Source organism: Triticum urartu, chromosome 2, assembly GCF_003073215.2.
Source record: "Triticum urartu cultivar G1812 chromosome 2, Tu2.1, whole genome shotgun sequence".
Taxonomy (NCBI): Eukaryota; Viridiplantae; Streptophyta; class Magnoliopsida; order Poales; family Poaceae; genus Triticum; species Triticum urartu.
This window is the reverse complement of record NC_053023.1, coordinates 70,074,334-70,091,347: the sequence shown is the minus strand read 5'-3', so window position 1 is coordinate 70,091,347 and position 17,014 is coordinate 70,074,334. Positions and strand designations below refer to the sequence as shown.

General features: G+C 47.4%; 1 protein-coding gene and 1 pseudogene across 1 annotated transcript; both read left to right on the top strand.

Annotated features, from left to right (window-relative positions):
- The first annotated feature begins 7,336 nt into the window (after positions 1-7,336).
- LOC125534677 (Werner syndrome ATP-dependent helicase-like) lies at positions 7,337-8,020 on the top strand. Its single transcript, XM_048697835.1, has one exon. It carries the CDS (start codon positions 7,337-7,339, stop codon positions 8,018-8,020), a length of 684 nt encoding a protein of 227 aa, XP_048553792.1.
- Positions 8,021-10,328: 2,308 nt separating this feature from the next.
- LOC125534175 lies at positions 10,329-11,060 on the top strand (annotated as a pseudogene).
- The last annotated feature ends 5,954 nt before the right edge of the window (positions 11,061-17,014 follow it).

The following is a 17,014-nucleotide window of genomic DNA, read 5'->3' as shown; positions in this document are numbered from 1 at the left end:
CCCATGACCTCTAAGCTCGTTAAGAGGAGCGGCTGTGGCTCGCCCACTGGATCCGAGAACCATGTTGAGTCTGGTCCGGACCGCATCAGCGATCTTCCCGACGCCATCCTCGGCGAGATCACCTCTCGTCTGCTCATAAAGGAAGGCATGCGCACACAAGTGCTCGCATCTCGGTGGCGCCGCATATGGCGCACCGCACCACTCGATCTCGAGTTTCGTGTGATCCCTGATAATCGTTCTACCAGATCTCTGGAAAAAATATGTTGCCAAATCATCCGCGTTCTCCCGGGCAAGCAAATCGTCTAGGAAACAAACGTCAAAACTCACTGCCATCATCTTAGTTGCAACTACCGCGGAGAATCTGTTGCTGATGGCTTCAGTCCTCCTGTATCTATCCTCTCCGATCACAAGGGCCCGATTCGCCGTCTCTGCATCCCGACAAGCTACCTCTAGTGCGAACCTTGTGGCGTCGATGAGTTGTTCCTGTCTCGGAATCTGGACCAACTCCAGGTTTTAGAGTTCTATCATATATTCCCAAAGTTCTTCTACCCAGGGCCCAGGCAAGCACCCAGAATCCCTTCTTCTATGTCGTCGCCACCGGCATCCATCTCGAGATTTCGCTCGTCTCTCCACACCATCACCTTCGCCATGTGCAAACTAGAAGACAATCTTGTAGAAATGCTTTGCCTCCCACTGCTCAGGAGACTTTCGCTGGTGGAGGTTTATATATCAGATGTCTCCTTGGGGAAGTTCATCCACCACGGCTGCCCTGCCCTGCAGTGCCTGCTGCTTGTTTGCAACAAGAAATTCTGCTGTCTACGAATAAACTCAGCTAGGCTTGTAAGCATTGACATTCGTTCCAACGAAGGAAAACTGACCATTGAGGATGCGCCTTCCCTTCGGAGACTACTACATGATTCTGTAGATGCACAACTACAGATAATAGTTTTGTCCGCACCTGTGTTGGACACACTGGGAAAAATTTCTGAATTACCCAACGAAACAAATATCGTCATTGGGACTACAGTTATTCAGGTACTTCCTCTGCACGTTACTTTGACCTGCGTTATTCAAAAGCACTTGAGATTCACATCCACGAGCTAATAATATAACGTTATGTGCTCAATGAAGGGTCTCTGCATAAGTAGCCTACACGCGGTGCTGGATTCCATCAAGACCTTGTTTATCTCACAGACATGCTTTAATCTGGATGAGATTGTTGACTTGCTGCAATTCTTTCAATGCTTGCAAAACTTATTTATCGAGGTGATGATTTCACACACATTGAAAGCCCACGCAAAATATGCATAATATACTGGCACTAACTCTTAAGTTTGCTCTTCTTGTGTGTTTAGGGGGGAGGATGGGATCAAAGAGGTATAACAAATGAATGGCGCCAAAAGCAGCATGTGTTTCTCAATAATCACAACATTTGTTTGAGGACATTAATGCTGGAAGACTATGAAGTCACAGATGCAAACACTGAATTTGTGACATTCTTTATTCTCAATGCTAGGATCCTACTGACCATCAGGCTTAAGTTTGGCCTGCGCAGAGATTTCACTCGTGAATTTTACAAATGGCAAGAAGAGGTACTGCAGATGGACAAAAGGGCTTCTAATTGCGCAGAGCTTAAATTAACAACAACTTGCGAGCACATGCACATGGACTTAAAAAACACAGGTGTTGAATATCTGGATTTGCCAGATCCATTCAACTGTGGATGCTGAAAAATAGGTCTGAAGAGATGTACTTGCTATATCTAATGAGTGCATTGTGTAAACATGGTCAAGCAATTATGTACATGCTTTCTGTTTTCAATATCGATCATATGTTTCTAGACCCTATCATAAAAGAAATCAGCTCACACAGATGCTCAAAAATCAAACTAGTGTCCTCTTGTTTATCTCAGTTGCTTGGCATGAAATTCTGTCTTTTAAAAGCAACATGCGTCCACTGCAAACCTGCAAACCTGCAACTGCTCCAACCGCGCCTTTCCGAAGGACATCCGTGCACCCCACGGGAAATGAACATGCATCAAGAGGTTGTGAAAATCATACGTCCGTGTGAACACGTCTCTGAAAACATTTGGAATGCTGTGATAATGACTTAAGGTCAGCAACAAACCTCCAATCACTTTTTAGATGCTGGGTTTCCATTCTCATTAACATATTGAACAAAACTAATGCATCCGAAGAATTCGTCAAAGTGAAAGATTCCGTGCCCCTTTTAATTGCAGACATCGTGTTTGCAGACATCATGTCTCTCCGAGAGACCATGTCAGAAATGAACAATTCGGAAAACAGTAGCACGATCTTGCGTCATTCAAACATACACCCGTGCCTCTCTCAGTGAACAAGCAACTTAAAGTGTTACGAAAACTGAGGCACTTCACTGCATTTTCTCCTTGGATAACCGTGCGCACCGTGGCTTCACTCCACTGTTCCTCGGAGTGGCCGTGTCATGTGAAAACAACTAGGAGAACACAACTAGGAATGGCCGTGTCATGCGAAAACAACTAGGAGAACACAACTAGCAATGGCAGTGTCATGCGAAAACAACTAGGAGAACACAACTAGGAATGGCCATGTCATGCGAAAACAACTAGGAGAACACAAAAGACGTCTGTGCGTCGTCCGCATGTACATTTAGAATACAGAGGCCTTTCCGTGCGTCTCATTCTTATCCTTACAGGATGATGCGCACCGTGGCTTCACGTCCCTGTCCCTCCGAGAGACCATACTAGGCAAAAATACTTCAGAAAAAAGAAGCATGGTCGTGCATCATGGACGTACACAACATGTCTCAGTGAACGCCTCACTAAGAAAATTTCGAAAACAGAAACAAAACCGTGCCTTATATGCATGTAAGTCCGTGCGTTTTGGGGCCGTCCGTGCGTGCCTCTATGCTCCTATAATAAGCCTATAGCCCCATGTCAGTGAGCAGGCGCGTATTATAACTGTCTGTTCTGTTTTGTGCCAACCCAGACCGCCCCTCGCACTCACCCGCTATAGTGTTCATCGTCTCTCCTCTCTCGATTCTCCCTCTAGATCCAGGGTTAGTCTATTTTCTCTTAATTTCTATGTGAATTTTTTGCTACGATTAGTTTTCCTCTCTGTTGGTTTCATCTCTCCGTGATTGAAAGCGACGCATCTGCGCTGTTATGCTAGGAATTGCCTAGAAATTCGTTGTGATCTAGACCAAATCAATGCATTACGAGGCCGAACCTGTACACGATCCGTGCCTCTTAGGGGTGGGGTTGATTTGAAGTCGGTGTTTGTGCCTGAGAACACTACGAGCTGCAGTGACCTGCGGCGTCCAAGTCACAGGTGAGCGATGAACTTCACCGAGGGAGGTTGGTAGTTTAAATTGAAGCCCGTTAGGTCTTGAAAACAACGGCGGTGGCCGGAAGTCCAAGCGAGTGGCCAGACGTTGAGGTCTATTGCTTAACCGACAACAGGGTGCTGGAGGTCGGCGCTTGGGGTGCTATTGACTGGGAGTCGGCGTCTGTGCTTGAAGATAGCATTTGGGGTCCTGTACGCTGGGGGCAAGGTTAACATTGATAGATCACCCGTTTCAAATACCACCTAGCCACACATGTTCCGGTGGTTGGCGTCGGCGATGGTGGCGTATGGTCGCGGATGACGTTGTTGCTGGGTGCAGCTCCGACCAATTTACATATAATTTTAATGTTACAAACACTCCTTTGAGCCGCCTGATGATAGACTATTGTTTCTCCTTTTTGCCTGTCTTGTCTTGAAATATACATTTGCTAAAGCTGCTTTTAAAACCAAGCAGCAGAAATCCTTTTTAGGAAATTGCTTGTGAGCGACTATTTATGTAAAAATGCCGGTTTAGCCGAATAGTTTTTCAAGATAATAAAATTTTCCTTGTGTTGAGAATTTCATATAGACGATTTTTTGCAACGTATTCCAAGGGAAACCATGTACTGTGATATATGTACCAACTTCGGTTGCTCCGGACTGGAGTCAGGCGTTCTTCACAGCGCGATAACAGTGCATCTTCCTCGATGCTTCAAGACATGCCTGGTAAGGATAAATATTTGCCACCCCATGCTGCCCATCAGTTACTACCAACTAGTGTATCTTTCTGATGAAGGAAATAAAAGTTTCTACCATATTGTTTGAATGGAATGCCTACATTTAAGCATTTAATGATATGTTTTCAATTTTTGATGTACCTTGTTTTATCAAATAGCAACCTGTTGAAAACAATTGGTACATACTCCCTCCGTCCCATAATGTAAGAAGTTTTTTGACACTACGCTAGTATCAAAAAACGTCCTACATTATGGGACGGAGGGAGTATATGATAAGCGCTATCTGTCTTGGTTATACATGCCTGGTAAGATTTTTTTCTTGCGCAGTATGTGCCATGCTACTGCAGGCAGCAAGTCACTTCTTCAATCTATCGGTGGAAAGAGGAAGCATTTCAAGAAGAAGGAAAACAAAGAAATCTAGTACTGATCACCAACGAGGATCTGTCATATGAGATCTACATCACTGATGAACCTAACCGGTCTAAAATTCATGGACCTGGCTGGGAAAAGTTAATTAGTGACTACGATCTTCATTATCGAGATCTAATCATCATAAACCTGGATACTGGGAGTCTGTCCATTGAGATAGATCTGAGACTCAGTGATTCTCGAGGAGGTCACAGGCCCCTCCCCAAACCATCACTAGGTAAGTGCACCAACTTCCATCCTGTTTTATCAACTATGTTTATCAGCGTAATTTGGTACTCCTACCCCTGTCCACTAAATTAATGACATACTTACAGTCAAAGTTCTTTTGAAAACATTTTATGCAATTCTGTTGATTATCATCCCAACTTGATCACATGCATTGAATTTAACCATTCATTTTATACTTAAATAACGAGTTCATCTGTTTAAACAAATTTGTTTGAAAATGAGTTATTTTTTCCATGCAGCTCTTGATTTTCTAAATGACTCGGAGAGGGAGTACATTGGGAAAACAATGTTCGGTTGAGGCGTAAACCTCTCATACAGACAATTAGGACAGATGATATACTATGTGTTTGAGTCTGACGACTTCCCCACCATACCCTTTGTGCAGCGTCTAAACGTCACCAATGTCATAAATGGTCATCTGGTTAGTGATTTAATATTTGTTTTGATCCACTGCCATGGTTTTGTTTGCTATTTTTGATGTTTTATGTCCTTGTACATTGATTTTATCTAGTAATATCGGTACAATCTGCAAAGAATCCCGTCTGCCGTTGTGATGCTTCTAAAGATGAACATGGGATATCTACCTCAAAACGGTGGTATCAGCCTAACAGAGATGTATGATGCAATAGACATGAGCACAACGTACTCCATATGAGCCGACGGCAAAATGAAGGTGACCGGTTTTTCAGATTTTGCCCGGGAAGCTCAGCTAAAGGTTGGTTCAATTGTCCATGTCACAATTGAAAAGCGGTGGCCAACATTGGGAAACATGAAGCTGCTGCGGATGATAATCAATGACCTTTCCTAATAGAGCGTTGCCAGTGGCTATACTTCCTAGTTCAGTAATTTATGTCTGTTTTTTGAACAGTCTGTACACATCAGTTTTGTTATCTAGTTATGTCATGGTATGTAACTGAGCATATAATTACGTCCAAGAGGACGGTGGTGAAAATTCCCTGTCAAAGAAGGTGAAACACTTACGTGGGTTAGTTTATTTATCTCTGATAATAATAAAGGGATTCGCTGAATAATAATGGAGGATGAATGGTTGTGGTGAAGTATGTTTCAGAATAGTTTAGTGACGTTGCTAGCTCCGCACGTCAGTAGTATACATATTTTTCACTATGGTGCTCCGCAGAATAGCGTCATGCCAAGTAGTTTGTTGCGATGAGCTCAAACATACACCTCTGTCAACCGCACAACACTTCTCCTAAAAACCTAGCGCCTTCCCCTATGGCTCAGTCACCTTAAACATCCATGCCTTCACATAGGTTCATGTCTGTGCCTCACGTAGCATCGTACATGTTCCTCTAGCTGTGCTACTCGCTGTATAAGTGCGTTTCTTAGCTGCATGCCTGCGCCCCTCGTTTCTTCTTGTTGTTTCTGCCCATCTCGTACTTGCAACTATTTCAAACATGACCGTGCCTGTTGAGTCGACACATTCATGACTCTCACGTCCGTGCCTCTGCAAGAATAATGACCGTGCTTGTAGCAGTGCAGCATTACAGGTGATACATTCAGGACACATTAGGGACCACCTGGCCACTATTTCAGACATGACCATGCATGTTCCGTCATCACATTCATGCCTCTCAAAGTTAATTGAAAAACATTCCAGAAAAATAGTAAACGGATGCCTATTGTCAATCCTCACGTCACGTACATTCGACGTTCATTCTTTCGTCACAAAAGTAATTGTCGTGCATCTGCCATAGAACATATAAGTGTAAAACGATTATTCCTACACATATAAAACCTAGAATGCCCTGGATAAATGTCGAATCCCACCTTGCGGCAAAACCATGGAGGCCGGTGCTTCTCAGGAACACATCTATGGCTTTTTGCGCATGTAGTTGAGTGCATGGCTATTTATTCATGCCCGTGCCTCACGTAGCACCATAGCACGAATTGACGTCCGTGAACCACGTAACTTCATTTCCGTGCCTGACGTAGCATCGTATCTATGCATCTACTTGGACCTCTAGTTGTATAAGTGCTTCTTGCAGCTGCATATCCACGCCTGTCGTTGCTTCTCGTTCTTTCTGTCCATCTCGTAGCGTCAGCTGCAACAGTGCCTCTGAAAAAACACAGCACTGCTCCTACCAGCGAATGTATCGCTGAAAACAATTGGAACTCCCAATGAATGTACCACGCCCGCGTGTCTGAGAGTTAAACCAGCCACTTCAAGCATGCTTCTCTTGGTCAGAGACTTGTGACTCTACATACTGCCCCTGCATGCCTCACGAGATAAATTGTAAAAGTTAATATTTGACAACAAACCACACAAGACAACGAACATCTCCCCGACTTGCTGGAGATACGACGGTTGCTAAAAACATAACTGCTGATTTTATTTTTATTTTTTATAAAGAAAAACCACGATCAAAAACTCAGGATGTGCACAACCGCACCACCAGGGAGATGAAACCACGACCCAGAACCCACGATGTGCACAACCGCATCGACAGTGAGATCATGCACTCCTTTGCCGCTTCCCCGCCTTTAATTTAGACTTCCGTCGCGGCCTTCTTACGCACAAACAATAGAAATCGCCATTGCACTCCCACTCATTGTTCCCCATGAAAAACCAGATTGCAGGAGGACCAACTGCTCCAGGCCATGGGATTCATCACGGAATTCATGGAGGTGCAGGCCCACGGCAACACCAAGTTGCACGTGATCCACACCAATGACTTGCACAAGGCTGCGACCACCATCGAGCAGTACGAGCGACACCTCGAATTCGAGCGCCACAAGATCGTCGGAGTTGATGTGGAGTACACAAACAACGTTGGCGAAGATCAGAAGCAAGCCCTCGTCCAGCTCTCCGTCGGCAAGGATCATCTGGTGTTGCTCTTCCAACTGAGCGCCGCCGACAAGAAGTGCACCAGGTTCAACAACTTCCTCGCCGACCCCAGATACACGTTTGCTGGCTTCTCCATCGACGGCGACATAGAGATGCTCGGGCGTGTCGGACTAGAGATCACCCACTTCATTGACATCCAGAAGGAATGGAGGGTGCCTACAGCTACCAAGCGTCTGGACTCCCTTGGGGAAGTCTCAGGCATCATTGTCCATGACTACTACAACAACATGAAGAAGAAGCTCACCAACGCAGAGCACCAGCGCTGGGCGCGCATGCCCCTGTCCATGAGGCACATCGAGTACGCGGCAAAAGATGCTTACGCTGCGTACGAAATATGGAGCCGCCTCACCATCATCCAGGAAGGCCTCCGCCGGGCAAAACTCGAGAAGGAGCAGACCAGGAAGCGCGCAAGGTCCTGGGGCGACTACGAGTACTGAAGCAGGTGGTCCCGGCCAAGAAAAGTAACTAGAAGATTTCTCATGCCATTCTAGATTTCCAGTTAGATTTGATTTCTCTCAAGACTGCCGTTTGCTTGCTCTAAATTTAGATTTGCTTGTGTCACAGTTAACCTTGTAGTTTGCTTCCAGTTTACATATCTTCTGAACAAGTTTATATCCAGTGCAATGTTGCAGTTTTCTATTATTAGAATATATTGGTGTGAACTGAAAAATATAAACACAGTATAGATAACCTTGTAGTTTTGCTTCCAGTTTACATATCTTCTGAACAAGTTTATTTCCAGTACAATGTTGCAGTTTTCTATTATTAGAATATATTGGCGTGAACTGAAAAATATAAACATAGTTCAGATACTATACGATTAGCGTAACACACATAGCAGGTACACATAGCAATCCACAAAAATGACGAGCATGCAATGCACTAGCACCTTTGTGGATGCAGCGTCGAAATGCAGGGACAACAATTACAGAATGCTCCTAAAAGTAGTGCACAATGTTCTAACAAACCAGTACACACACAAATATTAAAAATCGTTTGTATGGAAGACTTTGGAAAAACATTTTGAATACAGAGGTAGTTAGGTGTTTATTCTCCTTGGAAAACATTGCTTACGCCCGTGACCCTCAGAGAAGAACACTACAGAGGCACGGTTGTCCGTCAATAACACCAACTAGCTACTTAAAACACCCACGAAGGCACTTCGGTGCCTCCACTCCTATGGAGACCGTGCGTAAATTGACTTCACGTCCGTTAATGAGGCTGAATGCCTTCGAAGACACAAGAAACTCATAGGCCATGGTCCCGCAATGAAAACGTGTCAATGAAAGCTTCTTGAAAACAGAGGCACACCTTCACCATCACAATCCTTCGCGTCCCTACCTCCCTTAGAATCACGTCTGTGCCTCCAGTTCATCGGGTAAAACCGTACCGTGTGTTAAGAAAGTTGCTGAAAACAAAAACATCAGAAAACCAGGCATTACGTCGACCCCGCTGGCACTAAACGTGACGTCACCGAAAACGCAGAGGCAGGAGCGTGCCTTACGGCCAGCTTCTGACGTATCGGGTCTATGAAGATTTACTTCCTTCTTAATATTGGAGGTGACTATCGCAAAGGCATAGGCTCCATCATTCACCTCTGTGCCTCGGCAAGAACGACGACCGTGCTTGTAACTGTAAAGCGTATAGAACACCTTAGGGACGACCTTGCAACTATTTCAGACATGACCTTGCCTATTCCGTCGGCACATTCATGCCTCTAGCAGTTAATTCAAAAACATTTTTGGCAAAACAGTAATGGTTGCCTATTGTCAATCCTCGCGTGACGTACATTCGACGTACATTCCTTCGTCACACAAGTAATAGCCATGCCTCTGCCATAGAACATATAAGTGAAAAACGAATCTTCCTACACTTGTAAAACTCGGAATGCCCTAGATAAATGTTGAATCCCACCTTGCGGTAAAACCATGGAGGCCGCTGCTTCTCAGAAACACGTTTGTGGCTTTTTGCGCATGTAGTTGAGTGCACAGCTATTTGTTTGTGCTCGTGCCTCACGTAGCACCATAGCATGAATAGACGTCCGTGCAATCACGTAGCTTCAACTCCGTGCATCACGTAGCATCGTATATGTGCCTCTTGTTTCGCCTCTAGCTGTATGAGTGCTTCTTGCAGCTGCATGATGACGCCTCTCGTTGCTTCTTGTTCTTTCTGACCATCTCGTAGCGTCAGTTGCAACACGGGCACACAACAGTGCCTCCGAAGAAACACAGCACTGCTCCTACCAGCGAATGTATCACTGAAAACAATTGCCACTCCCAATAAATGTACCACACCCGTGTGTCTGAGAGTTAAAGCTGCCATTTGAAGCATGCTTCTCTTGGTCAGAGACTTGTGACTCTACATACTGCCCCAGCATGCCTCACGAGATACGATGGTTGTTAAAAATATAACTGGATTCCTCACGAGATTGTAAAAGTTAACATTTGACAGCAAACTACGGAAGACAACGATCATCTCCACGACTTGCTGGAGATACGACGGTTGTTAAAAATACAATTGCTGATTTTATTTTTATTTTTTGTAAAGAAAAACCACGATCCAGAACCCATGATGTGCACAACCGCGTCGACAGTGAGATCGTGCACTCCTTTGCCACTTCCCCGCCCTTAAATTTAGACTCCCGCCGCGGGCTTCTCACACACAAAGAACAGAAATCGCCATTGCACTCCCACTCATTATTCCCCACGATAAATCAGATTACAGGAGGACCAACTGCTCCAGGCGATGGGATTCACCAGGGAATTCATGGAGGTGCAGGCCCATGGCAACACAAAGTTGCACGTGATCCACACCAACGACTTGCACAAGGCGGCGACCACCATTGAGCAGTTCGACTCATCCCCTTGCGAAGTGCAAAACAAGGGAAATCTGACTTCATAAAAACAAGTTGAGCTATCGTTCCAACACCTCCAGTTCGAGCGCCACAAGATCGTCGGAGTTGATGTGAAGTAAACCAACGACCATGGCGAAGATCAGAAACCCGCCCTCGTCCAGCTCTCCATTGGCAAGGATCATCCGGTGCTGCTCTTCCAACTGAGCACGGCCGACAAGAACTGCACCAAGTTCGACAACTTCCTCGCGGACCCCAGGTACATGTTTGTTGGCTTCTCCATCGACGACAACATAGAGATGCTCGGCCGCGTCGGACTGGAGATCGCCCACTTCGTCAACATCCAGAAGGAATGGAGGGTGCCTACAGCTACCAAGCCTCTGGACTCCCTTGGGGACGTCTTAGGCATCCTTGCCCATGACGTAGAGCTCACCAACGCAGAACGCAGCCGATGGGCGTGCATGCCCCTGTCCATGAGGCACATCGAGTACGCGGCAAAGGACGCTTATGCTGCGTACGAGATATGGAGCCGCCTCAGCATCATCCAGGAAGGGCTTCGCCGGGCAAAACTCGACAAGGAGCAGATCAGGAAGCACGCTAGGTCCTGTGCCGACGACAACTACTGAAGCAGATGGTCCCGGCAAACAAAATTATCTAGAACATTCTAGATTTCTCATTAGATTTGCTTTCCCTCAAGACTGCCTTTTGCTTGTTATAAATTTAGGTTTTCTTGTGTCGCAGCTAACCTTGTAGTTTGCTTGCAGTTTACATGTCTTTTGCACAAGTTTATTTCCAGTGCACCACAATAAGCACTTATGTGCCTATGTGCCTCTGATACCAAGGGGACCATGGGTAACTTGGCTTCACGTCATTTTACGCAACATTCTAGACGTCAACCAAAAGACTCACCTTCTCTCTGATATGTTCATTAATGAGGCCTAATGCCTTCGAAAACACATGGAGCTCATAGTCCATGCCCCCCACAATGAAAATGTGTCAGTGAAAGCTTCTTTAAAGCAGAGTGTCGGTGTCAAAACCGGCGGATCTCGGGTAGGGGGTCCCGAACTGTGCGTCTAGGCGGATGGTAACAGGAGACAAGGGACACGATGTTTTTACCCAGGTTCGGGCCCTCTCGATGGAGGTAAAACCCTACTCCTACTTGATTAATATTGATGATATGGGTAGTACAAGAGTAGATCTACCACGAGATCAGAGAGGCTAAACCCTAGAAGCTAGCCTATGGTATGATTGTTGTTGTCCTACGGACTAAACCCTCCGGTTTATATAGACACCGGAGAGGGCTAGGGTTACACAGAGTCGGTTACAATGGGAGTAGATCTACATATCCGTATTGCCAAGCTTGCCTTCCACGCCAAGGAAAGTCCCATCCGGACACGGGACGAAGTCTTCAATCTTGTATCTTCATAGTCCAACAGTCCGGCCAAAGGTTATAGTCCGGCTATCTGGACACCCCCTAATCCAGGACTCCCTCAGTAGCCCCTGAACCAGGCTTCAATGACGACGAGTCCGGCGCGCAGATTGTCTTCGGCATTGCAAGGTGGGTTCCTCCTCCGAATACTTCATAGAAGATTTTGAACACAAGGATAGTGTCCGGCTCTGCAAAATAAGTTCCACATACTGCTGTAGAGAGAATAATATTTACATAAATCTAATCTGCCGACGTATTCTGTAGCATGACATCGCACCACAGCCAAGCCTTTATTCGAATCATTTTTACTGTCCCACCTCAGCGCGTTTTGCGAGGCGGTTTCCTTGGCACGTCTTGTCGAAGCAGAGATCGTGTCCCCTTTATTTACGGGATTCTCATCAACAGGACGTGGGTAACCCAGTCGTGCCCGTTGGTATATCCCCTCGATCAAAGGTAAGTCCCAAACGGTCACGGGGAGGGCTCTTGGTATTCAACCTCTTATAAAGAGACCAAGGCTTCGCTCCTTTCTTTCGATCTCAATCGAATCCGCCTCTCGCCTCGAGTTCCAACACCCAAGGCTCCAGATTTAGGAACTTCGGACCTTCGACGATGTCCGGCTCCGACCTTCGAGGCCGATGGATGCCTTCCTCCATCACGGAGGAAGACGTGCTAAAGCTGAGAGAGGCCAGGTTTTTTACCGGCGAAATCTCGCATAGGCTGCCTGCTCAAGGGCAGGTTATTCGCACTCCCAAGCCCGGTGAGAGTGTGGTGTTCGTGTCTCACTTCCTCCGAGGGCCAGGCTTCGCGACGGATCCCTTCGTGAGGGGGCTCATGTTTTATTATGGGCTGGAATTTCACGATTTAGCTCCGGAGTCCATCCTCCACATCTCATTGTTCATCGTCGTGTGCGAAGCTTTCCTCCGTATTACCCCTCACTTCGGACTGTGGCTCAAGACCTTTAAAGTAGAGCCGAAGATGATCGAGGGACAACATGCAGAGTGCGGAGGCGCTGTTATAAGCAAGAATGTCGACGCTCCATGGCCCGAGGGCTCTTTTCAAGAGGAGTCCAGCTTATGGCATCAAGAGTGGTTTTATATCACAGCTCCCAGGGGTACCAAGTGGGTGACGCCGCCTGCTTTCCGCTCGGCTCCCCCGCCCCAACTAGCGTCATGGGTCAGTAAGGGGCTGGACTGGGGGCCGGCAAAGGACGTGCCCCTGTTGCAGGGCCGCATCCGAGATTTCCTGAAAAGAGACATCAGTCTGGTCGTGGTGACGCAGGTCATGTTGATTCGCTGAGCCCTGCCCTGCAAACATCGCCCCTCCTCCTGTGGGAGTTCAATCCGGAGGGACCGCGAGCTCTCCAACATTTTATGGGTGCGATGCCCGTGGAGATGTACAAATTATTGTTCGGACCACAAGCAGTGTGTCTGGACTCTACTGAGGACGCAGGTCTGAGCTGCAATTGTCCGGATACTCAAGTAAGTAGCCCTGTGCCCGGACACATCATCCGTTCATTTATCACGACATCTCCCTTAAAAGAGCTGTTCTTGAAACAGGAGTGGATCGCGAAGGCGAAGTTAATCAGGTGTCCGGCCCCCCTTCCTGAGACCTCGCCGGATCCCGTGTTAACCAGGATGCTGGAGATCACGCCTTCGGAAGAAAACGAAGGGGGGGGACAAGGAAGCTACTGCCTCCACGAGGGAGGTTGTCCGGAAAGGAGGAATCGAAAATTCCTCTCCTCAGGGGAAGAAGAGGACTGCCTCTGAAGACCCGGAGACCGTGATCTCAAAGCGGGGGAAGAAGTCTTCGCCAGAGGGTCCTGTGCCGGGGGATACCTCGGCCGTACTATGCCCTCAAGGGGATCAACCCTCCACCGAGCCATAAGTAGAAAGGAGGTTTAGAATGAGAGAAATCCTTGCTTTATTTCTAAGGAAAATAACCGAAAATTTACCTTGTAGTTCGGATCTTAGCCCTTCTCAGCAGAGCTCGTCTAAGGGGAATCTTCTTCCGGAAATGATGGAGAGCGGAACGCCTCCCCTGCCATACCGCCTTACGAGGCGGGCGACCCCGAGGTATCGTCGTGGAGGGTTTCTCCTAATCCGGTAGGGCCGAAAGGTAGTCATATGGCCCCCCGAAGCCCTCCGTGTCCGGCCTTCGAAAAAAGCAATCGAACGAGTCCGGCACCGCCTGGTGCACGATCGGAGGTACTAAAGGATCTGCTAGTGCGAGCATCTATCTCAAAGGAGCACCGTACGTTGATGGGTACGGTAATTGAAAGGATTTCGTCCGTGGAGAGCGGGTTGCACAAAGCTGTCAGGATTTTACTGACAGGTTTTGAGGTACGCGAAATGATGTACCTTTTGACAGTTCCGCATATTTTAAAATGCGCCCTGTGTAGAGAGTAGCCCCTGAGACTCTGTGTGCTGTCGAAGACGATGGCACACAGAGGATCATAGTCCTAGGTATAATTTTGCCGTCCTCCTATGTAGGTGGCGAAGTGTCCGGTGGCCAGCTGGACTGATGAATTTGCCGAGTTAAAGCGGCAACTTGACGTGGCAGATGCCGACATCGCGCTTTTCAAAGGCACAAGGTATGTAATTTCTCCGGAGGCACCTGGTAAGAGGAGCTTGATGCCAGTATCTTACAACATGTGCCCTTGATGCAGATGGGGCTGCCGCCGTGGAGGACCTTCGGGCAGAGCTTGCCCGAGCCAAGGAGCAAGCCAGAAAAAGCGATGCGGCTGCCCTAAAGGCGGTTGAGGAGCTAAAAGCCGAACATGCTGCTCACTGCCGAAGCAAGAAGGAAATGGCCGAAATGGCTGTGAATTTAAAGAACGCTGCTGACCGCTGCAAGCTTCTTGAAAAAGAAGATCGGGCGGAGCGGACAGACCTGGAGAACGCCACTACAGCGGCCAAGGATGCTCGTTCTGCGATGAGAGCGATGAAGGAGGAGCTGCATCAAGCCGGAGATATCGCGGCTGGGAAGCCCTTTATGCTGCAGATGAAGTTCGGAGATCCTAAATATGCTCTGTTGGACCAGATGTGGAGTTCAGCAGACGCATATCTGGATTTAGCGGCGAGTGCTGCCGATGCGGCCGAACACTTCCGAGATCAGAAAGATCGCGAAGTGGAAAAGCTATTTTGGTCACAGTTCAACAATCCAGAGCATCCACTTCCATTGACCGATCGTTTGGCCGAATGGGCCAAGCTGAATAGGCTATCCGGACTCGCCATGAAGTATGTCGTGGATCATCTGTGGCCGGAAAGGCCAAAGCCGAACAGTTATTTTAGCTTGGTCCAGCAGTTCCTTGGTGCAGTGCCGTATATTAACGATGAAGAGGTCAGCATGCATAGAGGGTGCGCGGATGGCCCTTGCCCGTGTCAAGACATACTGGGCGGTGATGGAGGCCACCGCCGTTGCATCCCAAGATTCAGACGGAAGCCGAGTACCTGTCGAGCACTATTTTTCAGGAGGTTCTGCAAGGCGCTCGTTTAATAGAGACGCAGTGCTCGAAGGATATTATGTTCGAATAACATGTATTATTGCAAAACAATATTTTGATTAAATGTAGAAGCTTTTTATACTTGTGCCTGGAAGAATTATAATACTTGCTGTGCGGCCATTAATGTATATGTGTATATAATCTGAAAGATGGCAGTCGTCGGCTTCAGCCCCCACGTATATAATGCGGGGGTGTTCGCAGAAGGCGCATTTTCACACTTGACCCAACTGTTGGGGAACGTAGTAATTTCAAAAAAATTCCTACGCACACGCAAGATCATCGTGATGCATAGCAACGAGGGGAGAGTGTAATCTAGGTACCCTTGTAGACCGACAGTGGAAGCGTTATGACAACGCGGTTGATGTAGTCGTACGTCTTCACGGCCCGACCGATCAAGCACCGAAACTACGGCACCTCCGAGTTTTAGCACACGTTCAGCTCGATGACGATCCCCGGACTCTGATCCAGCAAAGTGTCGGGGAAGAGTTCCATTAGCATGACGGCGTGGTGACGATCTTGATGTACTACCGTCGCAGGGCTTTGTCTAAGCACCGCTACAATATTATCGAGGATTATGGTGGAAGGGGGCACCGCACACGGCTAAGAATATGATCACGTGGATCAACTTGTGTGTCTAGGGGTGCCGCCTGCCCCCGTATATAAAGGATCAAGGGGAGGAGGCCGGCCGGCCTCTATGGCGCGCCAAGGAGGAGTCCTCCTCCTAGTAGGAGTAGGGAGAAGGAAAGGGGGGTGCCGCCCCCCTATCCTAGTCCAATTCGGACCAGGGGGGAGGAGGCGCGCGGCCCACCTTTGGCTGCCCCTCTCTCTCTCCACTAAGGCCCATATGGCCCATTACTTCTCCCGGGGGGGTTCCGGTAACCCTCCGGCTCTCCGATTTTCTCCGAAACCACCCGGAACACTTCCGGTGTCCGAATATAGCCTTCCAATATATCAATATTTATGTCTCGACCATTTCAAGACTCCTCGTCATGTCCGTGATCACATCCGGGACTCCGAACTAACTTCGGTACATCAAAACTCATAGACTCATAATATAACTGTCATCGAAACCTTAAGCGTGCAGACCCTACGGGTTCGAGAACAATGTAGACATGACCGAGACACGTCTCCGGTCAATAACCAATAGCGGAACCTGGATGCTCATATTGGCTCCTACATATTCTACGAAGATCTTTTATCGGTCAGACTGCATAACAAGATACGTTGTTCCCTTTGTCATCGGTATGTTACTTGCCCGAGATTCGATCGTCGGTATCTCAATACCTAGTTCAATCTCGTTACCGGCAAGTCTCTTTACTCGTTTCGTAATACATCATCTTGTAACTAACTCATTAGTTGTAATGCTTGCAAGGCTTATGTGATGTGCATTACCGAGTGGGCCCAGAGATACCTCTCCGACAATCGGAGTGACAAATCCTAATCTCGAAATACGCCAACCCAATATTCACCTTTGGAGACACCTGTAGAGCTCCTCTATAATCACCTAGTTACGTTGTGACGTTTGGTAGCACACAAAGTGTTCCTTCGGTAAACGGGAGTTGCATAATCTCATAGTCATAGGAACATGTATAAGTCATGAAGAAAGCAATAGCAACATACTAAACGATCGGGTGCTAAGCTAGTGGAAT

Coding starts and splice junctions, on each gene's coding strand:
- LOC125534677 (XM_048697835.1), top strand. CDS start 7,337: ATGGGATTCATCACGGAATTCATGGAGGTGCAGGCCCACGGCAACACC.